The 27,571-nt window shown below is 45.0% G+C and overlaps 1 protein-coding gene across 2 annotated transcripts in view; it reads right to left on the reverse strand.

The window, feature by feature from the left end:
- Window positions 1-3,563: 3,563 nt before the first annotated feature.
- LOC310779897 (uncharacterized protein) overlaps window positions 3,564-27,571 on the reverse strand; it is a 42,340-nt gene continuing 18,332 nt past the window's right edge. Inside the window, exons 3-18 of one of the 2 annotated variants that reach the window (XM_083640408.1) lie at window positions 21,267-21,307; window positions 20,237-20,324; window positions 18,837-18,972; window positions 18,526-18,700; window positions 16,994-17,596; window positions 16,002-16,673; window positions 15,139-15,210; window positions 12,215-12,491; window positions 8,505-8,802; window positions 7,879-8,112; window positions 7,516-7,574; window positions 5,740-5,999; window positions 5,130-5,164; window positions 4,597-4,762; window positions 4,212-4,306; window positions 3,564-3,721 (exon numbers count right to left, since the gene is read on the reverse strand). In XM_083640408.1, the coding sequence (XP_083496534.1) occupies window positions 3,614-3,721; window positions 4,212-4,306; window positions 4,597-4,762; window positions 5,130-5,164; window positions 5,740-5,999; window positions 7,516-7,574; window positions 7,879-8,112; window positions 8,505-8,802; window positions 12,215-12,491; window positions 15,139-15,210; window positions 16,002-16,673; window positions 16,994-17,596; window positions 18,526-18,700; window positions 18,837-18,972; window positions 20,237-20,324; window positions 21,267-21,307 (3,319 nt within the window). In that variant the 3' untranslated portion in view covers window positions 3,564-3,613. The remainder of the gene's footprint in view (window positions 3,722-4,211; window positions 4,307-4,596; window positions 4,763-5,129; window positions 5,165-5,739; window positions 6,000-7,515; window positions 7,575-7,878; window positions 8,113-8,504; window positions 8,803-12,214; window positions 12,492-15,138; window positions 15,211-16,001; window positions 16,674-16,993; window positions 17,597-18,525; window positions 18,701-18,836; window positions 18,973-20,236; window positions 20,325-21,266; window positions 21,308-27,571) is intronic. The other variant, XM_083640407.1, reaches the window with a different exon arrangement.

Raw genomic sequence — 27,571 nt, forward strand, 5'->3', positions numbered from 1 at the left:
GTGCATCATTCATTCAGGTTTCACTTCAGCTGCTGCAGGACCTGCTCAGTTTGGCCAAATCTGCTGAAATGCGTTATAGGTCATCTCAGCTGTATTGAGAACAACACAACTATGATAAAAAACAAACAAACAAAGAATTCATTATTAAAACGTCTCGTTTTATTTGGATTAAAAAGTTGGAATGTTTGGTTACACATTAAAACATTTGTTACAAAGCTATTCCACTCACTCTCTCTCTTTCTCTCTCACACACACACACACACACACACACACAGTACATTGGCACACGACCACATCATATATGTAGCTAGCATGTTAAGACGCCACATGTCAGATTTCCTCTTTGATAAACTGCCATTGAATTAGCGATGATGACGCTGCATTTAGTCCACGTCAGGAAAGAGGAAATTCTAAAGTAAGCGGGTCAGAAAAACCAGGATAGAAACACGCATTTTCAACATCCCGTTGCCTTTGCCACAATTGTATGTCAATGATATTTAGCAACGTTAGCTCGTTGGTGCACGTTAGCACTTGTAAATGTTACTTTACATTTAAAATGTATAAGACCAAACCCAAATCTGGGTAAAGCCTGATATTTAATAAAGGTAAAAAGGTAACACTTTACAATAAGGGTGCATTAATTAAGCATGAACTAACCCTTAATTAGCCTTGACCATAATCTTGCTCAAACCTTAATACCTTAGTAAATGATTACTAGACACATTAGTTAACTCTTAATTAGGGGTTAGTTATTAAGCGTTAACCCTTAATTAATGTAATTAATGTAACCTTATTGTATTGTTACCAACTAAACAAACAGCATGCTACTGAAATGGCCATCTTGCTATTGGTTGCTCTTTGGTGCCAGGTGATGGTGTCACCTTCTATAGCAGTGATACTAAACTGGCGGCCCGCGGGGCGCCCCGTGTGGCCCGCAATGGAATTGCACAAACACTTTTTTTTTTTTTTCAACTGAAACTGTAAGTTCAGACTTTCTGATGTCTGTGGAACACAGCACCAGGCGAGCAGCAGTGCACAGAGCGCGGACCTGTTTACATCATTTCATTTGGTTACTGGGTTTAGTCTAGAAAACTGATGTCAACCAAAACTGACATTTTCAAATCATATTCCCTCGAGGCCTCATTTTGTCAGGTTTTAAATACCTGTAAATTGTGCTTGTTCTCATCAGGCTGCAAAGTAAAAGTTACTGAAAGTTAAAACATAAAACTAAAACTTAATTGAACTATGGTTCAGCCTGGCCAGTATCCTGCTCAGATAAAACCCTAAACAACATAACGGTAAGGTGCTGGTAGTCTCTCAAGACAGACACATGGCTCCTGCAATTTACAAATGCTCCCGTCTACCCGTCTGTACGTCAGCAGCTCTCAAATTTGGTCCAAATACAAGGCAGCATATTGGGTCAAAATAAGGCGGGTCACCCGCTGATTTCCCCCAATCACCTGCCTCGGTTATGTTTCCAAGATTCGTGACTAGTCGAATACCAACTAACTACCATCTGATCTGATCTTTTTCTTTCTTTCTTTGGAACATGACAACTTCCTCTGTCCAAATGTGACTGGTCTGAAGTACAGACTGTCTCTGGAGCATTCCAAGATTGTGGAAGAGTCAGATTGTCTTGAGAGACTAAGAAGCGGTGGGGAATGAGCTGAAACGCGTGTCGTCGTCATCACTCATTTCACAGCAGCAGATTCAGAGAAAAGCCTCCAAGTTTTATCTGGAATAAGAACAAAAACACTACGAGTTTCAGTTGGTAAGGATTCATGTTCGGCCTGGAAGTGAGAGATGATGTTTTTTGAGATGTTTCAACAAGAAAACCTGTTAGAGCGACAAGAAGCAGCACAGTAATATTCAAATCTACAGACTCTCAACTCCTGTCTGTGTGTTTCTGTCTGTCTCGTATTGAATCGGTTATTCAGCGTTCATTTTCTTTTTGTTTCTCCTCTCGTCGGCACAGGATCACAACAGAGTTCACATGAACGTGAAGTCGTCAACAAAAGTTGAACGAAACATTTATCATCATGAGTGAGACCTCTGTGATCCTGTCTGACTGTAGAGGAGAATCTTTAACAATCACCAAGGCAACACTGACTGGTGGATACTGTTGTCTGTTGTTGTCAAGGCAACGCAGGTTCAATCACCATTACAACAGCCACCAGCCAGGGTTCTAACTAACCATGGTAACGGCCGGTTCACACACACGCCTACGCCTATGCCTACGCCTACGCATATAGGCATTGCTTCATGCACGCCTGGCGCCTATTTTCATTCACACAGGACGCCACGCTCTGCGCTACGCTGAACACATGAGCAGCGGTTTTTTTACACTTTTCAGATCTGATTTATAGCATGGGTGAGTCCTCTTTTTTATTGTAATGTGCAAGTGAGGATGTCTGTCTATTTCTTGGCCCGCTGTAATTGTTATTTTCCCTCGGGTAATCATGTGACTATGAGTCATCAACACCATGAGTGATACATGCATTGAGACAGGGGGGGTATATATACATCTGACAGAAAAGACGTTAATGGAGGAACACATGAAGGACAGCTCTCCTACTATGCACTCGTTAATTCGCGCTCCACCCTCCCTTTTGGGCAAACTCGGTAGAAAATATGGCCCAAGTCCACCAGAAACAACAGCCAGATTGACAGTTCAGCGCGCCTAGAGCTGAAAAATAGAACAGACGCCTAAATGATAAATGCAGCGCAGCGTAGGCACAGCGCGAGCGTGGCTTCAGCACAGCGTGGCAGCGGTATGTGTGAACGCTCTCGTCTGTTAACAAGGACGCCTAAATTTTAGGCGTTGCTTTAAGCATCGCTCTAGGCGTGTGTGTGAACGTGGCGTAAGGCTGGTGTAGTGTGGTTGGTTGCCAAGGCAACAGCCCCAAACAAAAAGTGTTCTTAAATCACCAAGGCAACACTGGTGGATAGTGTTCTCTGTTGTTGTGCACGGATACGCAGGTTCTCTACATGGCAACAGCCATTCATGGCCTCTAAATTAAGGCAAGGCTGGTGTAGTGTTGTCGGTTGCCAAGGCAACAGCCAATAAGAAAACGTGTGCTCCGTCACCAAGGCAACAGCGGTGCTGTTAGTGTTCTCTGTTGTTGTCAAGGCAACGCCATGTGTTCCCGCGGCATCGCCGATCTCAATCGTCATGGCGACACACCAAGCAGGATTCTCAGTCTCCATGGCAACAGCAGCCAATCAGAGTCTACAGCAACTAACGAAGGTGAGGCTGGTGTGTAGTGTTCTCGGTCGTCAGGGCAACGGGCCCGGTAAGGCAACGGCAGTTTAGTGTCCTCAGTCGGCATGGCAACAGTGAGCAATCAGGCAAAGACGTCCACTCTTCTAATGTGCTGGTTCCCATGCAGAACCGCTGCAGAGGCTTGTTCATTCAAAACGGATGGAAATGAAGAGACTCCGCCCCTCAGAGGGAGGAGTCTCCTCCATGATGTCATGACATAGTGGAGGAGACTCCTCCCTGAGGGGCGGAGTCTCTGCAGTGTGTAAAAGTGAAATGTGTGCTTGACTGAAATGCACTGAAACACTGAGTGGAGAAGCTGTGGCTTCACACCACCGCTCACTTTGTCTCTCCTTAAAGAAGTGAAAGGTAGTTTTTAGGAACAATTCCACGCTTCCCGCCTACAACTCCCATAATCCACTGCTCGTCCACCGTCTCCACCTCTGTCATAACGTCGCCCACCTGAGAGAGAGAGAGAAAGAGGGAGGGAGAGAGAGAGAGAGAGAGAGAGAGAGAGAGAGAGAGAGAGAGAGAGAGAGAGAGAGAGAGAGAGAGAGAGAGAGACAGAAAGACAGAGAGAGAGAAAAGTGTTTTGTGTACAGGCACAAATCAAATTTAAGCTGTTATAACATCCCAAAACAGTGGTTGTCAAAGTGGGGTTCGGGGACCCCCAGGGGGCCTTGAGTGCTTTCCAGGGGGCCCCCAGCAAAAAGGGGTAACACAATGCTGTATGTGTATGACTACTTTGGTCATGGGTTTCATACACTTTCTTTAATAAAACATCTAAAACCAAAAATCTTATCAGTTGGGGTACCCTGGGACAAGATCTTATCAGATGGGGGTCCGTGGTCTAATTTGTGTCAGTTTAGGGGTCCTTGACGTGAAAATGTTTGAGAACCACTCCCCCAAAACACACACACACACACACACACACACACACACACACACACACCTTCAGTGTCAGCTCATCCTCGCTCTCAGCTGTGAAGTCAAACAGAGCCTTGGCCACACCCTTAACCGCCTCGTGCTGGCTTGGGATTGGCTGAGCTGGAAACAAGAAGAGGAAGCGGCGGTTAGACGTTTAGCGACCCGCATTTATTACCACCTGCACCTGTGTGTGTGTGTGTGTGTGTGTGTGTGTGTGTGTGTGTGTGTGTGTGTGTGCATCAGAGCTGGGTCAAATAGTATTTGAAAATACTTTGTAGCATTTGTTTTCTTGCCCTCGGAGCACTGGATGGGCGGAGTTGATAACATCACAATGATCCACACATCCTCAGGCGCTGTGCAGTGTGTGTGTGTGTGCGCGTGCGTGTGCGTGTGTGTGCGTGTGTGTGTACCAGGCTGTGTGAAGGCAGCAGGGTAGAGCCCCTCCCTGCCCTGCAGTCTTCCTCTCCTCCACGCGGCGTCGACGTGCTGCGTCACATGGATCAGCGCCCCCTTCTGGAAGGACAGGTCCTCTGCCGTCTGACCGGGGTAATCAAACAGGGCGAGCGCCCACTCCGTCTGCACGCACACAGGCACAAGCGCACGCACACACACACACACACACACACACACACACACACACACACACACACACACACACACACACACACACACACAGAATGATCAAGCTAACTTTACTTAAACAAACTGAGAAAAAAAACACAATCTGGTTCAGATTGTATGAAACCTCAGCACTGTGTTACGTAAACCCCTCTTAGCTGTGGGTTAAATTGCGTTGTAGCAGCAGCTGATAATACAAATAATATCTTTGTGTTGAGAGCTCAGAGCTCAGAGCGCTTTGCATAAAATACATGGATTAAAACCATTAAAAGCTAAAGAAAAATGTAAAGCAAAAGTAAGACAGGAATGAAAACAACTAGCTCACCGCTGACTCTTGGTCTTGTGCAGGTTTTGGTGCAGCTGAAGACAGAGGGAACAAACCATGTGTCAAATACAGGATCAATAACACTGAGAAAATGACTGAGATGTAAAACCTGTTTTAACCTCAATGACATCATTCACTGATTTGGCCCTGCAGTATGCTTCCACTAACATATCCAAAATAAATGTTAAGTGTAAATCAATCTTGTGAAAATTACACCACTCATTTGATTTCTCCCATCCTTCATGCTATGCAAATAGATTAACGTATAATAATCAGAAAAATGCCTTATCATTATAAACATTATCATGTTTTTATTGTGTTTTTTATAGTTGTTTAATGAGCTTTTACAGCAAGTTCTGTCTGCAAAATAAATGTATTAATATTATAAATTTACAGTCTTGTACATTTCATTTTACATGCACGTTGTTGTAGGCCTATAATTGTTTTTGATCATCTGAACAAGATCAAAATAAATCAACTGAACTGATAGGAATGAAGGAAGGAAAGTAGGAAGAAAGAAAGAAAGAAAGAAAGAAAGAAAGAAAGAAAGAAAGAAAGAAAGAAAGAAAGAAAGAAAGAAAGAAAGAAAGAAGCCAGCAGTCCATCTCACCTGTAGTTTCTTCTGTCGTCTCCTCGCTTATCTTTGACGAGTCTTTTGCCGTTTCCCCCGGCGACGGCGCCGCCGACTGGGTGAGGGGCTCCACCACCTCGGTGAAATTCAGGGGGAAGATTCCGATTCGACCGTGGATCTGGCCCCGCCCCCACTCCTGCCCAATGAGCTCCAGGAGAGCGATGACATCACCCTGGGAGAAGGTGAGCTCGTCCTCCTCCTCTCCCTCGTAGTCAAACCTGGCCACGCACCTGGGACCGCTACACACACATACACACACATAGAATAATGCATACAAGAAAACCATCACATTCAATTGTGTGTGTGTGTGTGTGCGTGTATGTATGTGTGCGTGTGTAACGGCGTTGTGTAGGTGGTACTTGCAGCAACCCATGTTAAGGGCTTGTCCAGGGGTGGATTCGAACTGCCGACCCTCGGCTTGGGAGTCCAACATGTTAACCGCAACACCAAGAGAGCTAGCTCCCTTGGCGGAGCTGGTTAACATGCTTTTATACCTGGGGAGTGAGTTTAACCAATCCACTCGCTACCACTCAGGACTCACGAGGAATCCGCGCTGATTCAACTCGGTTACACGTGCGTGCATGTGTGTGCGCGCGCGTGCGTGTGTGTGTGTGCGCATGTGTGTGTGTGTGTGTGTGTGTGTGTGTGTGTGTGCATGTGTGTGTGTGTATATGTGTGCGTGCGTGCGTGCATGTGCGTGTGTGCATGTGTGTGTGTGTATATGTGTGCGTGTGTGCGTGCATGTGTGCGCGCATATGGGGCCCTATCAAAGTCAATATCAACAGACACACGCGCAGCAACGTGTGTGCCTGTGCGATTAACATAGTAAATGTTGTCACGCGCGCACACGCACGCGCACTATGACGTGTGCAAACTACATCACGCGTGACAACAAGCTGCGTACTGTAGCTACTTACAGCGTGTGCACGTCTGAGAAAGCCTGAGAAGTTTTGTTAAGCGTTCACACACCCGCGTTTGCATTTTTGATACGTACGCCACCGGAAGTTTATCTGCATCGCGCACAACAGTCTGCGTATGTGAACGCGTCGCATAGTTCTCTTCTATTTTATTCTAGTTCCATGTTCCATTTTCATCCAGTAGATGGTGCCAGTGACCAAAATATTAGGCTAACCCTGACCATGTGTAGGGAATGACAAAATTTGATGAAGGTAAAAGTTGATCCAGCATGTCGCTGGCATCGTTTATTATACAGATCCCTATCTAGAGATACAGCACACCTCCTGTGCTAGGAGGCCTAGACTGAAGAACAGAGACTTTGATTAGCTTAAACAGCCCAGCTGCCCAATCCACCAGAGTCACATGACACCAGAGTCACATGACACCAGAGTCACATGACTGCACTTGAGGTTTCTGTCCCAAGTCCTCTACAGATCGCTAGCAGACTATTCTGTGGTCACCACAACAAAAATATTTCCCACAATCCCTTGCGCCCACATTTTACAACATAAATCGCCCATTAATCCTCATAAACAGCGGGGTGCAACAGTCAGACCGCGTACGCGTGCACGCGTGACCATTACAAGTCAATGGGGAAACTACATGACACGTCAAGCGTTGCTTTGCTACACAGGCGTCAAAGCATGCGTGTGTGACATGTTCAGTCGATAGCTGCGCATGTTTATTGAGTCATTTGGACCTCCATAGCGCGCGTGCGTGCATGTGTGTATATGTGTGCGTGTGTGCGCGCGCGCGTGCATGTGTGTGCATGTGTGTGTGTGCGTGCATGTGTCTGACCTGACAGCAGCAGGCTCTGGCTGGTCTTTGTGTTCAGCAGAAAGGACAGGCAGGATGGTCTGGAAGACAAAACACACAAATTATCTCTCATGTAAAAAAGTATGTTGTTTGTGTCAAGGAACCTATAAAAGAAGGAAGAGTCATTACACAACCCAACATATTTACGTCATATGACCTTTGACACACTTTTCCGAATGTGCGCATTCATTTATTTGCTGTTGGTCTCCAAATAATTCATTTGACTCGCCATGAGCCCTGTAAAGTATATAATAAGGTTTGGATACTATTCGGAGACTTTTAGGTTAGCGACAGCCTACCAACGTTACAACAAACAGATATTAAAACTGACGGTTAACTTCTCACCTCCGGTCCTCCGGAAGGGACAGCCCGCTTTATGTCTGTCTCTCCGGCCATTTCCTCATCCAAGACGGGTTTTGATTGGCTGTCCAGACCAGGAACAGGCTCTGGTTGGATGTCCAGGTCCAGGAGACACTGGGATTGGTCGATGAGAGGGGTGACCACTGTCTGCCCTCTCCCCTCGTCCTTCTCTGGCGGGGCGGGGCTTGGGTCATCCAGGACAACCAGGACTTCCTGTTTCTGAGACATGACCAAATAAGGAAATCTCAGACTTCTAGACAGGGCGGCTGTGGATCAGGAGGTAGAGCGCGTTGTCCACTAACCAGAAGGTCGGTGGTTCGATCCCCGGCTCCTCCAGTCCGCATGTCGAAGTGTCCTTGGGCAAGACACTGAACCCCAAATTGCTCCCGATGGCTGTGCCAGCACCCTGCGTGGCAGCTGGCCACCTTCGGTGTGTGAATGGGTGAATGTAGGCACATTGTAAAGCGCTTTGGATAAAAGCGCTATATAAATGCAGTCCATTTACTATTTACCATTTACATCTATTTCCCAACTCATCCAATAAAGCCACTGAAGGGGTGTGGGTGTGTGTGTGTGTGTGTGTGCGTGCGGGCGCACGGGGGGGAACCTACCATATAGCTGTCATAGAGGGGGTGTCCAGGTTTAGGGCGGGGGGGCAGAGGGGGCCCTCTCTTTGTTGCCCTCTGACCCTGCGTCAGATTGGCTGTGACAGAAGAAGGGGACGGACTGGTCTTGGACGGAGGAGGCTGGTTGGCTGGAGTGACAGAGGGGGCGGGGCTAGTTTTGGAGGGAGGAGGTGTCAGGTTGGCTGTGGACGAGGAAGTGGTGCTGACTGCGGGAGGGGGCGGTCGTCCAGGAATGGATTTAATTGGTGGAGGACGAAGGGGGAGGAGCTTCACCCCTGATGGCCTGGACAGAGAGAGAGGGAGAGGAGAGAGAGATGTCATTAATGTCAAGCCTCAAGTCTAAATGTCACAACAAAGTCAAGTCACAACAAGAGTCCAGTATCAATTTAATATAGAAATATCTAGGACTTTTCAATGCAATCTAAAAACTTGCTAAGAGCATCATGAGTTTGATTTCTATAATCAGTTTCAACTTCAGTACCGTAAATTCCGGACTATAAGCCGCGGCTTTTTTCCCGTTTTTTGGCCCCTGCGGCTTATATAACGGTGCGTCTTATCTATGGATTTTTTCAGAAAAAAAAAAAAAAATACAAATAAAATCTCTCTTTTTTAGCACTCTTTCTAACTATAAATCCACTTCTGTTTTAATTTCTTCTCTTGCCCTCTTTTCACCACACCGCGGACACTGTGTGCACTGTAAAAATAAACAACGGTGGTGTTGTGTTATGTTGTTTTGTTGAAATGTTACGGTAATACGGTAAATGGGAGCTTCCTCAAACAGCCATCTCTTTCCCGACAATCCCCTCTGTGCGTGACCACTTACATATGGTAATTACGGTAAGCAAACGGCCACTCGGCCATCAACTCCCTCCCCCGACTACCAGGAGAAAATCACAAACTTCGGCGAATTCACACAAAGGAAGATCAAGGAATATTCCATCGAACCGGAGCAGATCATAAATATGGATGAAGTGCCTTTGACGTTCGACCTGCCACTCACTCGGACTGTTAACAAGAAGCGCCCTGGAGGATTCTTTCACCAAAAAAAAGCTTTGCTCGTTCTCGACAGCATGAGAACGAGCAGTAGAAGCAACACTCTCACTTACCATGGGGAAGGTACGCAGAAATTCACACGAGGCAGCTTTCAAGTTGAAAGCAGTCAATCTCGCATTAAAAGAGGGAAACAGAGCAGCCGCGCGTAACCTGGGCATCGATGAGTCAATGGTGAGGCGTTGGACGGTGCAGCAGGAGGAACTGTCTCAGCACGGAATATTATAGGAGTGTGAAAACATCCACAATCACCAACGGGTTCCAAAACGCTGGACTGCTGCGGGATGAAGAGGATGACGCCGCCACAGCTGGCGCTGAGGGCCGTCAGAGGCTTCAGAGGCTGTTCGATGCCGACAGTGATGAAGAGGAGTTCGTTGGTTTTGAGTGACAATGAAGGAGAGAGGAGAGTGGTTGACGAAGCCACCCTGAACCTGTTCGTTTCCGACACTGAAGATGAGGACTTTGGTGGTTTCAGTACGCAGGAAGAAGAGGAAGACGAGGATTAGTGACTTGACTTCTCTGGTTACAGGTTTGCTGCACATATAGCCTATTGTTGTGTGATTTTGTCTGGGGATTAGTGACCTGACTTTTGTTTTGTTTTGTTGAAATGTTAATAAATGGGAGCTTCCCCAAACAGCCATCGCTTTCCCGACATTCCTCTCTGTGCACGAACCCTTTCATATGGTAATTAAACATCAAAACACCCGCGGCTTATAGACCGGTGCGGCTTATAGAAGAAAAAAATAGTCAATTTTGGTCCCGCGGCTTATAGACCGGTGCGTCTTATAGTCCGGAATTTACGGTAAATTCAATCATTCCATACAAATTCACAAAACACTATTTAAATTCAGTCTGCTGGAACAAATCTCATCACTTTCAATCTGAGTCGTTTACACAAACACAAGATCTCAATTCAAGACTTTAGAAACCTTTTCAAGTCATCAGAGTACAAGTCAAGTCTCAAGTCACCAGAACCCAAGTCTGGCAGTAGCCAAGCACAACTCTTGCTAAGTGCTTAAGGACACGTGACACAGGGATTCCGTTAGCCGGCAATTGCCGGCTTTCCGCTGGTATTTGTTGCCGTGGGCCGGAAGATTAAAAGGTCACCGGGTCAAGTGGCCGGTTGGAAATATGCCAAAGAAATAAATTCCTTATATAAACTAGCCTAATATTGTGTGACATATATGTGACCTATATATATATGTATATATAATATATATATATATATATATATATATATGCCTCCTTGAGGCATCCTCTTTGTCTATGGTGCGGCATAGTGCGGCATAGTAGGATTGCCTTTTGGGAGGGTCTGGTGAGACGAAGGAGGAGCGCGGCCTGGATTAACCCACAGAGCCTTAGCCCTCCATGCACCGAAGGGTCTTTCAATACTGCGGTGTAACACTAGCTCTATTGCAGCGGATTGGGCATGATCAACCCTTCCGCGGGCAACGTTGCAGACAGAGTAGGAAGGCTGATCCGTGAGCGGCTGCTTCCCAGGACGCTGGTCGGGGTCTTAATCGGCCTCGGCTGGGTCTACTGGGCGAGGGTGTATGATGTTGGATAGACCCGAAACACCTTACAACCCCAGTTAACATCACTGATGACGCGTCCCAGTGCATGCTGTAGCATTGTATTTTGAATCATATATATATATATATATATATATATATATATATATATAATTATAATATCATGGAAAAGTTATTTTCCCCCCCATAATTCCTTTCAAAAAGTGAAACTTTCATAGATTATAGATTCATTACACATAAAGTGAAATATTTCTTGCCTTTATTTGTTTCATCTTTCATAATTTTGGCCTACAGCTCCAGAAAACCCCTAACCCAAGAAATTAGAATATTGTGAAGAAAATCAGCAGTTACTTCTCAGTTATGACTTACTCCAGCCTCAGTCCACTCCCTCTGAATCTCTGCCACATTTTTTAATCGTCTTTGCTTGACAATTCGCTGAAGCCCACGGTCATCCATGGTATTTCCATGATATTCAAGTTTTTTGGAAAGGATCTGTATATATATATATATATATATATATATATATATATATATATATATATATATATATATAGTGAATAGTTCGATAATTATTTTGAAATATACAAAAAGGCTTCTGTGGCCGCCTGGTCTGTTCATCGTTCCCCACGGTCAAAACAAAATCTGACCAAGCAGCTTTTAATACAGCTATACAGATGTGACTCCCACTGTCACCTCTTTTAAAAGTCGGCTCAAAAAGTCATTTTACTAAACAATCTGTATGTACAGTAGGTGCAACACGTTATTATTGTATTATTATTATTTTCAATGTTTTATTATTATTATTATTATTATTATTATCATCCTTATTTACCTATTTTATGTTTCTTTCTTTCGTTGTTCATGTCATTTTACTAGACAAGTTATGGATTCTTGTGGGGAGGTTCCCACCATATTTTATGTTGCGGAAAAACAGTAAGAGATGAGAAATTCACTACAAACAATATTGCCCATAGTACAGTTCAAATTAACCTATGTAAACATCTCCTCCCCCCTTGATTGACAACAAGCAAATCCAAGCAACAACAACAACAACAAAAATAAAAGAATAAGATTAATAAATATGCTATAGAGATCAAGTTAGCCGTGTCTTACCGTGGAGGCAGAGGAGGATCTGAGGAGTTTGGGTTGGCGGTGCCGGCAGAGTCTGCTTTGGTCAGAGTCAGGGAGCCCTTCCTCCGGGCGGGAGCCGGGGCCGCGGGTTTGAGACCTGGGACGGGTGCGGGTCCCGGGGGTCTGGAGGCTGGAGCCGGGGCGGGGACGGGCACGGGTCCCGGGACAGGCATGGGATCCGGGTGTTTGACGCCCGGGGCGGGAGGTTTGGACGGGACGGGAGACAGATCTGAGGGAGTCTTGGAGGCCGGAGCCGGAGCTGGAGAGGTTGCATCACAACACGTCATTCATTGTATGACATGTTGTTATATATAGGAGGAGGAAGATCGGCTTTCTATATAGGAACAAATCTTGCTTTTCATTCAGTGCCAGAAAAACTGTTGTACAATCATTAATAATGTCGGTTTTTGATTATGGTGATGTTGTATACATGCATGCCTCATCTCCCATTTTGAAGTCCCTCGATGCTGTTTATCACAGTGCTCTGCGTTTTATCACAGGCGATGCTTTTCTTACACACCATTGTACTTTGTACGAAAAGGTGGGCTGGTCCTCCCTAATGGCTCGTAGAGAAAAACACTGTCTTTTATTTATTTACAAAGCTTTAATTGGGAAACTCCCGGCATATTTGTCCTCACTTCTCATTCATAACAGTGGAGGTTATCAAACTCGCTCACAGTCCTGTATTAGACTATCTATCCCACGTGTGAGGACTGAACAAGGAAAGAGTGCTTTTGCTTTCTATGCCCCCAACAGTTGGAATAGACTTCAGGACACTCTGAAAATAGAAGCATTGATCCCTCTTGTTTCTTTTAAAACTCTTTTAGAAGGTCTCCCACATAATGGGTGCTCTTGTTTTACTTGAAAGTGGGTTTTTCACCTATTCTTAATGTTGTTTTGATTGTCTGTCTGTAATTTGAAACCTTGTGTATGTGTTCCTCTGTACCAGGGCTCTCTTGAAAATGAGAGCTTGCTCTCAAGAGATATCCCTGTATAAATAAAGGTGAAAAAAAAAAAAAAAAAAAAAAATATTGTATATATCATTATAAAACGGCTCTCTCAAATCAAGCAATCTGATTGGTTCACAGCCATTGTATAAATCCAATAACCCACTCCAATAACCCATGGCCATGGGTTATTGGTTGCCATGGCAACTCTCTTACTAAAAGCCTTTGGTTACCTAAAAAAAAACAAATGGCGGAGACAGCTGTCAGATCCTTGTGAATCGATCTTCGCTTATAACTTTACTAATACTTCGCAGAAAATTATGTTTTGTACAAGAATAAATGCGGGCTAATGTCTTCTTTGCAAAAAAAAGGCTGTTAACCCCGCATTTAACCCCGCATTTAACCCCGTAACGTTAGTTGGTGTCGGGCTTTGCAGAAAGCTCTCAGCTTCTCAGTAAGCGCTGAGAATGCAGCGCTGCGCTCGAGCTGTGTGTCGGGCTTTCCAGAAAGCTCTCAGCTTCTCAGCAAGCTGACATTGACCAGGATTGGCCAATGTCAACTTCAGTCTCCAGAACGATCCAATCAAATCACCCGCACGTTCTTGCGGTCCCGCCTTACAGTAGTGTTTCAACTGACTATCAGAATGCCATGCCAGTCGGACTTATAGTATTATTATTATTATATTATTATACTTGGAAATCACAAGTATATGGTGTTGTGGCATATACTTACGCTGATAAGCTGTTATCCCACTCGGCCTGCGGCCTCGTGGGATAACAGCTTATCAGCGGGATATATTCGCCACAACACACTTGCTCTCATGCTATATTGCTTAATTATATGACATGTTATTATATATATATTACATTGTATCATTATATTACATGTTATTATATATTACATTGTATCATTATATTACATGTTATTATATATATATATCATTGTATCATTATATTACATGTTATTATATATTACATTGTATCATTATATTACATGTTATTATATATTACATTGTATCATTATATTACATGTTATTATATATTACATTGTATCATGTCATGTCAGAAGCTCTATAGTGAACTAATGATAATAATAATAATAATAATGATGATGATGAGCTTTTGTTTTGACATTGATTGCATGTACCGGTATCTAAAAAGCAATGCTGAGAAAATGCTTTACAAAAACGCATAAAGCAAGAACAGCAATTAAAGAAAAAACATGCAATAAAATATTTTATAGATTATTCAAAAATGACAATAATTGATAGCTGCAGCCCTACAGAAAATAAAACAAAGTAAAAACATAAGAAAACAACCCGAAGATTCAAAAGTGGATGAATGCAAGTATGATTTGAAATGAGCAAAAACATAAATTAGCTGGAGGTTCACGTACCTCATAACATTATTATATGCTGTTACAGCAGTAAAGTAAAACAACAAGGTCGCTAACTAGCTAACCGTTTGTACAGCGGCCAGCAAAGCCTGGGCAGCTGTGCATTGTGGGAATTATCAACGGTCAAGTTGACCACTCAGGTTGCTAGACTGTAAACTACCTGCTGTATAATGTGTCTTTGTGCACAGCAACACACAGCAGACAAGTTATGTGCATGATTACAGTTCCTAGACACACGCACGCTCGTGCACGCACACACACACACACACACACACACAGTAAAGTAGTGATTTTGGTTCTTGCACAATCATGGCAATGTGTTACACATGGGCTGGGCTGCATGATTTATTAATCTCTCTCTCTCTCTCTCTCTCTCTCTCTCTCTCTCTCTCTCTCTCTCTCTCTCTCTCACACACACACCATGATGTTTGCATGTTTCTGCATAAATTGTTTGCAGGATTTGTCTCTTGAAGCTCTCAAACTCTCCACAAACACTCCTTTGTGCTGCAGCTCCATCCAGCTTAGGACACACACACACACACACACACAGTCTCCCTCTCTCACCGCTGGCTCGGCGTGGTGAGGTCAGCGCCGGCGGCTTGGTGTGGACGCCTGGACGGACACTTCCTGGTTTCACTAAACGGCAACACCAACAAAGAAGAGCATCAGTATCTGACCCGGACAAACAACTACAATATCGCCCCTCATCTGTCATGTGACGCGTCAGCTCACTGGCATCGTGCCAGCAGCTCAGAGTTGACTCAGGCCACTCCCCCCATACTGCTTCAAACACTCAAAACTTGATTCAAATATTGACCTAAGATAGTCGTTACATGTAGCTAGATAAAGAGCAGGCAGGAAACGATATGTCAAAACGAACAAAAGGAGCTGAACAATTTATGATGCCATACTGTGATTTTCTACACTTTTCTACAATAATTGTACTACTATATTGGTACTGTATATTGTGTGTGAGAGAGTGTGTTCTTCATCGTCTTCTTCTTCTGGCAAACTGCGTGCAGGTTCAGAGTGTGTGCTAGAGATGGAAATGGAAATGTAATTAATTTAATGTAAATTAAATCCAAATCCAAATCTTGGGGGCAATTTTTGCCCATGGATCATGGTTTTTAGGGGCATTCTGAGATTTCTTAGGGCATTTTTGCCCTTGCCCCTGGCTAATATCCTACACTGCTCCCGAGTGGATTTGGGTTTGACTGGGTCCAACGCTGATTGGCTGAAGGAGTTGTCTGTCAAGGCAAGTACACCCGCCCAACCTCTGCCCACTGCAGACGCTGGGAGAAAGCTTCAGGCCAGACGGGAACGAAGAACGAAATGAAATGTGGTTAATGGCTGGTTAACCAGGCTAACTGTCAACAACACTCACCAGTCTGACTGTCAGTTCCCTGCATCTCCTGAGTGTCACTCACCAGTCTGACTGTCAGTTCCCTGCATCTCCTCAGTGTCTGCTCCACTGCAGACCTCCACGGAGGGCCTGGGTGCCAGAGTCGAGCCCCTCTCCGGGGCCGGAGCACCCACACTGGCCCTGGGGGCGACTGGGGGTCTGGGCGGGGGTTTGGCGTTGTTGTTTGGGGTCGGGGTGTCACCCGGGGAGGAGCTCGGAGAGGAGGAGGCGGTGAGTTTGGGTTGGGGGGGTCTGGGGGCGGGGACTGGGGCAGTCGCCGCCCCCAGACCTCGATCCGGTAAGGGTTGAGGCGCCGGGGTACAGGACGGGGTTGACTCAGCAGGCGGGGTTTGGGCTTCAGGGTCAACGGCACCCGAGTCCGTGGTTGGTTCAACTGCTGTTGAACCCTTATCTTCCCAGAATCCCTTGCAGGACAGCTTGGTGGCGCGTGTGAGGGTTTTGGGTTTCGGGGCGATGGCGGGAGGCGCCGGTTTGGCCGCCGGTTGGCCCTGGAGACGCGGGCGCGGCCGGGGTTCGGGTCTCTTGGCGGCGGTGACGGCCTCCTCGGCGCTCCCGCGCTCTCCGATGTTAGCGTCTCCATGGCTACCGTCTCCATGGCTACCGTCGGCCAGCTGCTGCTGTTCAAAGGCCTGTATCCTCGCTCTCAGAGTGGCCATGTCCTCCCCCGCTGCTACACCTGCAACCATTCACTGATTAATCGATCAACAGAAAATTGATTGACAACTATTTTGATAACAGATTAATTGTTTTGAGTAATTTTTTAACAGAACTCTCTGTTTCCAGCTTCTAAAATGTGAATATTTCCTCCTCTATGACAGTAAACTGAATATCTTTGAGTTGTGGACAAAACAAGACATTTGAGGACGTCATCTTGGGCTTTGGGAATCACTGAACGACATTTTCTGCTATTTTATAGACCAAACAACTAATCGATTAATCGAGAAAATCATTGACGGATTAATGTCAAATGAAGATAATGGTGAGTTGCAGCCTTACCCGCTGCTTTCTCTTCCTCTTCCCGCTCCTCGTCTTCCTCCTCGCTCTCCGGCTGGCTGAGCCCACTGCCGTCGTCACTACGGTGATCAGGGAAGCCCCAGTCGTCGGAGCTGAAGGCCTCCAGCAGCTCCTGCAGGTACTTCCCCTGACTCACTTCCTGGTTGGTGACGTCACTTCCTTTCCGGGCGGCGAGCGTGGCCAGGCCGTCGTCGCGCAGCTTGACCAGCGTCTGGACTCTGACCTCTCTGCCGATTGGCCGTGCGCCGGGCTTGGAACGGGGGCGGGGCCTGGGACGCTCCAATGGGGCGTCGGCGGGGGAGTCAGAAGAAGTCGCCTCGGTAACGGCGGCGAAAGGCAGATCCCATTGGTCAGTTTGAGCACCCGAGGTCGAGGTCAAGGGTGAGAAGACGTCAGCGGGGAGGTCGCAGCACTGTGTGTGTATGGCGGAGTGTGTGACGACGATGGGCTCAGAGTCTGTGTTTGGTCCCGCGCCGTTGCCTAGGGCGACGAGCGCTGACTGGCTGGCAGTGGTGACATCATCAATGTGGGACGGCTTGGGCGTGAAGGGCAGAGACGGACGTGGCGGCTTCACCGGTCTCCTTACTACACACACACACACACATCACACACACACACACAACTCAAGAAATGCCGATCTCAAAGGGTGACGATGGGACGATCTGACTGTGGTCAAGATCGCCCAACACTATACCGTGATGACCGTGATTACAGCACTTTGAATAGTAAATACTGTCCGTCATCAACCAAAAGTTAGTTACAGTCAACATGAAGGCGTGCAGCATTGGTGACATGATTCGAGTGTATCAGTACTTTTTGAACATTTTCAGCACATTTTAACAATACCGATAATACTGATAACCGTGGACAAATGCTGTCACTATAATCGTGATATGAACAATATCAGTATTGTCGTACTGTTTCATCTCTAGTGCACATCCGATTAATAAATCAATCATCCTATTTTCAGACAAATAAAGAATATAACAATTTGTAATAAATAATAATAATAATAATATTATTATTATTATTATTAATAATAATGATAATACTAATAATACTACTAATAATACTACTAATATGAATACTAATAATAATGCTAATAATACCAATACTAATGCTAATACCAATACTAATACGAATATTATTATTATTATTAATAATAATAATACTATTAATAATAATAATAATAATAATAATAATAATAATAATAATAATAATAATAATAATAATAATAATGGTAGATGGACTGCATTTATATAGCGCTTTTCTAGTCTACCGACCACTCAAAGCGCAAAGGGTGCTGCCACAGCCATCGGGAGCAATTTCGGGTTCAGTGTCTTGCCCAAGGACACTTTGAAATGCAGACTGGAGGAGCCGGGGATCGAACCATCAACCTTCTGATTAGTGGACAATCCGCTCTACCTCCTGAGCCACAGACGCTCATAATAACAACAACAACAACAAACGAATAGATAAGAAAAGAAAAGAAAAGAAACAAAGCTTCCTCTCACCCTGAGATCCGTGGAGGTCAGGGGTGGAGCCTGGGTCGGTCTGCGTGGCGATGGTCGTCGTGGAAACTGGATGTTGTGAGGAAGAGGGTGAGGGTGAGGAGGAGGGAGAGGAAGACGGGAGGAGAACCTGCTCCTGAGTCTTCTCCCTGATGACCTCCTCATAGGAGGGAGGAGGCTGAGGGAGAGACAGACAGACAGACAGACAGACAGACAGACAGACAGAGACAAAGAGAGATAGAGGGATGGAGAGAGAGAGAGATGAGCAAAGTGATAAAAAAAACAAGAAAGATAAAAGGCAGGCAGACACACACCTGTATGGACGGAGGGATGGTAGGACCCCAGATCTGTGCTGCGGGGGGAGGTGGAGGAGGGAATCCCCCAGAAGCCCCTGGGAACCAGGAAGTGGAGGACAGCGGCTCCGCTGACAGGATGGTGATCTCCGGTCGCCTGGCAACACACCATGAGAGTGAGCCAGGAAGTCAGACACAGACCATTTCCCACAGCGATACACATCACATGCAGCTTCATCACAGTGTAGAAACATGCTTGTTTGATACAAACACGTTAAGGAATAGTTCACCCAAAAATGACAATCACCTACTCACCCTCATGTCGGTTATTCGTGGCACGAATAAAGCGAAATTTGGCGGCGCGAATGACCTGCGTGACTGTGGCTGGAGCTGAGCACAGCAGCTAACCAACCGAGAGACTCCTCCGGTCATAGTGAATCGGAAAATCACTAACTTTGGCTCTCTCTCTCTCTCTCAAAACGCAGCTGGTAGAGCGCGTATCACAAAGACTTATACCCCGTTCAAGACAACTCGGACCGCCGGAAAAAATGGGTTCCGACCTGTAAAAAGTGAATTGAACGGTCGTCCAGGCCAGAATTACAGCTCGGAAATTCGGGTATCATTCAGAGCTCCGGTTTCTCCGAGTTGACGTCACAGCCACATCAAAATGGCTACTTGCATCGTTAATGATAATTACAGAATTATTGTAAAGACGTTTGTTGACGTTTTAACACACAAGTTGAGTTCTTAATGATGTAATGTTAACGTTTCATATGTGTTTGTATCATCTGTGTTTCGCTCTGTGTGAAATTCAGCATTCAGCATGTTCGGTTAGCATCGTTCGCTAGTAGGTAGCTACCATGCTAACGCAGGTTGCTATAGCAACAGTTTGGGCTTTCCCCCCGAGCGGGAGGTGCAGCGTGAACGCAAATCTGTCCAGGGCGGAGGTTCCGTGTTGAAACCTCCGGCGGGCCGAGTTGTCATGAATGCGGTATTAGTCCTTCAAGCGGCCGACCCGGGTTTGAATGTGACCTGTGGTCCTTTGCCGCATGTCATCTCCTCTCTCTCTCTCTCTCTCCCCACCTTTCCTGTCTGCCTACTGTCCTATCAATAAAGGCAAAATATCTTTAAAAACAAAGAAACATAAAACTAAACACAGTGGGCAGCGTCGCACGCCGACCGCCCCAAACGTCAGCGAGCAGAAACTGAACAAATCTGAACTTCATTACCCAGAGGCCCCGTGTGGTGAGCTCAGCAATGGAAACCAAAGAGACGACAGAGCAAAAGAGACCTTTCTCTGCTGCTGTTTAGGACGAGACACTGGCTGTCCCTCTTCACTTTGGACACATTTCAACAACTTCTACAGCTTTTTATTATTTTGATCATTATATAAATGATATAGAATGTATATTGAGTCTTACCTCCTGTCTCGCTCTCGGTCCCGCTCTCTGTCTCGCTCTCGGTCTCTTTCTCTGGGCGTCTCAGACAGAGACGTAGACCTGGTGGAGGCTGGCAGACAGACAGACAGACACAAAACACTTGATGTTCCTTGTAAAGTTCCACTGTTCCAGAAGTTCCACTCCCACAGAAGGTTTCTCACTTTGTTTTGCACTTTTCCTTTGAGGTGGTGAACTGCTTGAGACTCCACTTGAATGATTAGAATGAAAGTGACGGGGTTTGTTCCAGCAGACGACACATTTGTGTGGAATGACTGCATTTATCGAAGTTGAAACTGAATCATGTAATGATCTTACCAAGTTTTTATCCTATTGAAAGGGCCGAGATATTTCGTTTTCTTTAAGATATGAAATGATCAAATAATAATAATATCGGTCTAATAATAGACTCTTGACTTGACTTGCTAATCTGCATTTAGACTTGAAACTTGACTTGGTAATCTACATTTAAACCTGAAACCTGATTTGCTAATCTGCATTTTGACTTGAAACTTGACTTGGTAATCTACATTTAGACTTAAAACTTGACTTGCTCAACTGCATTTAGACTTGAAACTTGACTTGGTAATCTACATTTAAACCTGAAACCTGACTTGCTAATCTGCATTTTGACTTGAAACTTGACTTGGTAATCTACATTTAGATTTAAAACTTGACTTGCTCATCTGCATTTAGACTTGAAACTTGACTTGGTAATCTACATTTAGACTTGAGCCTCCCTCCAGACTTGAGACTGACTTGGAAGTGGAGCAGAGCTGACTTGGTCAGCATTAATTCAGGTTGCAGGACTGACACAGAGACACATTTAGACGCGCGTCTCTTTCTTTGGTGGAATCAGTGTGTTGATGAAACCACATGTGGACATGCGTTTATTTTGAACTAGAACAACACGACTCATTACCCAGAAAACCTACGACTAACAACAACAACAACAACCACACAAATAAGAATAATCTCATCAAATGATTTAGCAGAGATCAGGATGAATACTCACTCCTCTTGATGACAGCTCTGATGGACGAGAGAGGACCCTGACTGCAGACAGAGAGAGAGAGAGAGAGAGAGAGAGAGAGAGAGAGAGAGACGGGGGGAGGGAGGGAGAGAGAGAAAAAGGAAAACATGAGTCACACAACTTTCACCTCTGTTGCCTCCTCCCTCCCTCTCTCTCTCTCTTTCTGTTTTCCATGACAACGGGAGCTCGGTCGCCCGGCCCGGAGCTCCATGCTGAGGTTTTTCGCTGGACGTGTGATGGCCTTCCAGACTGTGTTTGGAAAAGCCTTGTCATTTCATTAGCCTTTCTTCTCAGCTCCACCCTGCTTCACCCTCTGTCTCTCTCCCAACAAACCAACAGACAGGAATCTAGCAGCAGTGTGTAGGACATTTAAAACATATTCTTGGGGGAAACTTTTGCCCCCACTGTCTAAAAACTGGGGGCATTTACAAAATTTTGGGGGGCACTTTAAAAAATAGTAATGAGTGCATAAAGTTACTCAAGTGTAGTGTGAACAACAGCGCTGTGTGTGTGTGTGTGTGTGTGTGTGTGTGTGTGTGTGTGTGTGTGTGTGTGTGTGTGTGTGTGTTAGGGATGTCAATTTTCGGTTAATTTCACTTTCGATTAACCGACGCTAATAATCGATTAACCTATCGGTTAATTCATAATTTTTTAATATATATATATATATATATATTTTTTTTTTTTTGGTCTATTTACTCAATGAGCTCATGCCCAAACAAGGCGTGTCTATTTAGATGCTGAAATGTTAATGCTTTTTGTGTTAGAATTTCTAACACAAAAAGCATTAACAAGCATTAACAAAAAGCATCAACATTTCAACACAAATTCTTTTTGTGTTAGAATTTCTAACACAAAAAGCATTAACATTTCAGCATCTAAATAGACACGCCTTGTTTGGGCATGAGCTCATTGAGTAAATAGACAAAAAAAAAAAAAAAAAAAAAAAAAAAAAAAAAAAATTATATTAACTGATAGACCGACAGCAATAACCGAACAACGAGGTTAGCGACGGTTAATCGATTAACGGTTAACCGTTGACATCCCTAGTGTGTGTGTGTGTGTGTTCTTCATCGTTGTCTTCTGTAACCAGCTTGCAGGTGCTGAGTGTGTGTTAGAGATGGAAATTAAATGAATTGAATGAAAATACAATTATCAAAATCCAGGGGCAACTTTTGCCCCTGGATCCTGGTTTTTAGGGGCATTCTGAGATTTTTTGGGGGGGCGTTTTTCCCCCTTGCCCCTGGCTAAATTCCTACACTGTGTCTATCAGTGATTCTTTTTTCTGACAGGTCAGGGTGACGGCTGCCTTAAAGCTAATGTGTGGTTACTGTGGAGTGTCCGGTGTTGTCGGTGCGGAGTCTCTGCACAGAGCTCCGCAGAGACTGTGATTGGCTTTGAATTAGGCCTGCACGATATGAGGAAAATCTATCAATGTGCGATAACATTGTTCAATATAGCGATGACGATACGACTTGCGATAAATAAACAAATATTAAAGTATGCATATTAGCTATACAGTTCCTATGTCTTTCTGCTTTAATAATGCTAACATAGACCCCAAACATAGCCTATGCCCACTGAATAAAGAAAGTAAATACACACTGACTCTAGCTGAAACTACACACAGCGTGTTTGGGCTTTTGGCAGAGGGGCGGAGCGCACTGTTGCAAGGGAAAGGTGTACGCTGGATTTACAACACAAGACAAAATGATCAGATGCTGAGTGGGAATGCGTGACGCATGTAAATAAAACCACTTTTGTTATTCATTGCGTTTCAGGCAGGCTTTGCGATGTGTTTATTGCGCATGTTCATATATTGCGATGAGGATGAAAATACGATTAATTGTGCAGCCCTACTCTGAATCATGAAATAACGGTTAAACCAGGAAGCACTGGTGGCACATTTGCGTTGCCGTTGCGACACAGTGCGGAAACCGGAGGCGGATTCCTACCTGCATTTAGCATAAAATGCTGTGCCTCCGCAGAGAGAACCATGTTGCAGCGGACAGCGAACACTCCGCAGTAAGCCTGCATTAGCTTTCAGTGTCTTTGAGCAACACACTGGAGCTGTAGCCTGTAGCCACCACCTGAACGCCTTCACTGCATTACAGCTATAGACTGTACACATGAAGCATAACTACGGATGCACAATCTATATCTGGCTGCTAAATCTGATAATGGGAAATGTATTTATTATTCTGATAAACAGTGTTTGACAAGGAAAACTCCTTTGGACACCTTTAAGCATCACATGGTATAGGGGCTAGTCTCTATATACTATCTGCAGACTAAGCAGCCATAGGTGTTCACTTCTATAAAAGTCTTTATTTTTGTATGATTCACTTTACTACTCTACTAATAATCTGTATTCAATACATTGGCATGTCTGATGTGATTTGACAGATTATGGCAAAGAATTTAATTTGAATTATTAGGCAAAAGGCGCAATAAAAGCAAACATATGTTTGTGACACTTTTCAATGTACTTTAAAGCAGCTACGAGCAACTTTTTCGATTGTTATTAAACAGTATAATTACAATATTGATGCATCACATCTTACCTATAATAGTAGCTGAGACCAAAGCCGTGTGAATCGGAGATTGCTCCCTTGGATGATTATTAAGTCTGTGTCTGTCTAAACTCGCGTCAACAGGGGGTTCTCTCTCTCTCTCTCCTTACCGCCGGCCCGGCTACCCGGAAGTGAAACGCAGCTGCCTGCCTACCCCGTTCGCGCTGCCTAGCAACATAACATAAACAATGTGAACGCCACGCATACTCTCGCGAACATCTCTCGTTATATTCTAACAGGTTTTTTGGAAGTTATTTTGTGGTTATGGCCGAAGTGGCTGCTGCAAACCGTTTCATTTCCCTTCCTGATCTTCCCTGGCCACAGACAGACTACACTGGCCGATTCACTCAGGGTTCAAGCAAGACTACTCTGCGTTGGTCTCGTCGACTATTAGAGGTAAGATGTGATGCATTGATATTAAATTTATAGTGTTTAATAACAATCGAAAAAGTTGCTCGTAGCTGCTTTAAACAAATAGAAAAAATAAACGAACATTTGTTTGAGTTGTTTGTTTTTGTTGTGTTGACAATAGTGATGTCAGTTAGATTTGGTGAGGTCAGAGCTATGCAATATGACATCATCCATCTTTGCTGACTACATCTTAGCCTTTCTTAGCCTGCAGGTGTGCATAAACTACAGGCTATCAACTTCTTGTTTTATTTCTTGTTCTTGTAGAAGCAGCAGGCAGCTGTATTAAAGTGAATGTGACTCTAAGCAGCGAGGCTGGTTTTAAATTTGCTGACTCCCTGTTGTTCTAACGACAGGAAACAAGCTGGAGCATGTGGAGAGGAGAGGAGACACCAACCGCCACATGGATCACATTAGCAATGCATTCTGGGACAACAGCTAACAGACCCATTAAACATGCAAATACACACACGCCTTAAAGGAGAATTTCGGTTTTTTTGAACCTGGAGCCATTTCCTGGCATTAATTATGAATTGGCCACTCACCTAGCGATGTCTGCAGCGTTTCTGGGCGTCCTAGCATTGTTTTGAGATCAATATCGTCCAAGTCAGTGTAAAATGGAGTTGATTTGGGGCCAAGTAGTAGCCTGTATTTCCTGCATCTAAATAGCTATTTTTCTTCCCGTTTTCGCCACATATCGCCATAATCAGATCCGTCAACATCCAGCCGAGTGTTATTTCACCCCAGGCTGTTTCCTGGACTGCACACGGATCAAATTACCTCAAACGTGATCTAGGTCACCAAGTCTCGTGAAGTCCCGCGATACTTTCCTGTCGACTGGCCAAATACAGGCAGGACGCTTTGCGGTCGTGGTTTTAGCGTAACCTATGTGGGGTTTGGCGTAACCTATGTGGGATTCGAAATAACGAAGGTTATGCCAAACCCCACATAGGTTACGCTAAAACCACGACCGCAAAGCGTCCTGCCTGTATTTGGCCAGTCGACAGGAAAGTATCGCGGGACTTCACGAGACTTGGTGACCTAGATCACGTTTGAGGTAATTTGATCCGTGTGCAGTCCAGGAAACAGCCTGGGGTGAAATAACACTCGGCTGGATGTTGACGGATCTGATTATGGCGATATGTGGCGAAAACGGGAAGAAAAATAGCTATTTAGATGCAGGAAATACAGGCTACCACTTGGCCCCAAATCAACTCCATTTTACACTGACTTGGACGATATTGATCTCAAAACAACGCTAGGACGCCCAGAAACGCTGCAGACATCGCTAGGTGAGTGGCCAATTCATAATTAATGCCAGGAAATGGCTCCAGGTTCAAAAAAACCGAAATTCTCCTTTAAAGTCGAGCTGAACCCAAAAATGACTTTTCTTTTCTTTTAGTTCAAATACCTGGGTATGCAGTGCACCTATTTAATAATGTATGCAAAAAAAATCACAAAAATCTAATTTCTTTAGTTTTTCACACTTTTTCACATCAAAAGTTCATTTTTCAAGATTTCATTGCTAACAGTAATCTACAGTTTGCTGGCGTCACCTTGTACTATCAGATTTCTACCCCATTTCAACCAATCATATCACGACATGGCAGCTGTCAATCAAATCTTCATTTCAGGATAATTTTCTCTTCCAAAAGAAAGAGAAAATGGCGCCTAGTGCCTGTCATCTGGGAGAATTCCTATCCCATAAACTAACTACTAACTTGGCCAATTGTTAGAAACATGAACAAAAAACAAAAACGGTAATGTCTAAAAATGCAAAGAAATGTAACCGGCTCGTTAAAACGCTCATTCCAGGAATATCGTATTTACAGCAAAAGCGATAATGGCGCGCACATCCGAGAGCCTGGTTGTCAGGGCACCTCGGATATTCCAGGCCAACGTGCTGCACTCTCCGCTCGGCAACACGAAGGCAGCTGGCTGCCTGCGGCTCGCTGAGCTCCACTCAGCCACTAACCTCGCGTCAGCAGGCTCTTCCCGAGGGGAGCGCCACGACACGCTGAATCCCACTCGATTTGGAGGCGGAACACGCCAGGATTGGCCAAAGCCCAATCCAGTCCCCAGAATTGTCAAATAAAATCATCGACATGCTACTATGACCCGCCTCTCAACCTGTCATCTCAGACAAACTATGTTTTCTGTCTGAAACGGACTCAGACGCACGCGACGAACGGGTTCAGTTCCACTTTAAAGCATGCAGGCCACTCCCCCTCCACACACGCACGCACGACAAGCTAGAGAAATACATACGCCGATCATAGGCACACACCAGGGCTCCCACACCTTAAACATCAAATGCAAGGACTTTCCAGGACCAATTCCCTCACATTGAAGGACCCACACAGCATCGTTTGAGAAGTTTTATCATGAGAACTAGCAGCTTTATAGAAGCTCATAGACAAGAAATAAAGAGAGGCTTGAATGTGTGAAAACTTCTCAACATTAAGCAAAAGACAATCAAAGGAACGCGCGCGCACACACACACACACACACACACACACAAGCTGAAGCTAGACAGAGACAGATAAGACAGGAAATGTCCTGGTTGACTTCCTGTCAAAAGGGCAAAACATCCGTTCATGTCCCTGTAGAGACACAGTGAGGTGAACGGCCTGATGAACTTGTTAACGGGGCTAAACTGTGTTTCAGAGCAGGGATGCTGATGATGTTCTGCTGTGTAGATGTTGTAACGTGATGTTCTGCTCTGGTCACAGTGTGTCTTCTGGCCAGCAGATGCTGTGGTTGAACGATGAACGCTGTGTGAAATCAAAATACATAGATAGTCATTTGGGAGGTTTGAGGGTTGCTGTGTTGATGCAGGGTTTCACCACACTGCTCAAGTTATTTCATTATGTTCCAGATTAAACTCCCAGAGTGGGAAGCCTAAAGCACCAGACACACCAAGCCCACAGTCGGCCATGTCTGGCCGTCTGTCGCTCTAGTATTTGAGGTGTGTCCTGCTCCGTTGGCTCTTGTCTGCGGCGCCAGGTCGTTGGTGAGAGAAATCACTCTGATTGGCTGGTCAGGGGTGGAGAAATCACTCTGATTGGCTGGTCAGGGGTGGAGAAATCACTCTGATTGGCTGGTCAGGTGGTAGATAAATCACTCTGATTGGCTGGTCAGGGGTAGATAAATCACTTTGATTGGCTGGTCAGGGGTAGATAAATCACTCTGATTGGCTGGTCAGGGGTAGATACATCACTTTGATTGGCTGGTCAGGGGTAGATAAATCACTCTGATTGGCTGGTTAGCTGGTAGAGAAACAGCAGGAGAAGAGAGGCCACACAA

This window comes from Poromitra crassiceps, assembly GCF_964638095.1.
Source record: "Poromitra crassiceps genome assembly, chromosome: 7".
NCBI classification, from domain to species: Eukaryota; Metazoa; Chordata; class Actinopteri; order Beryciformes; family Melamphaidae; genus Poromitra; species Poromitra crassiceps.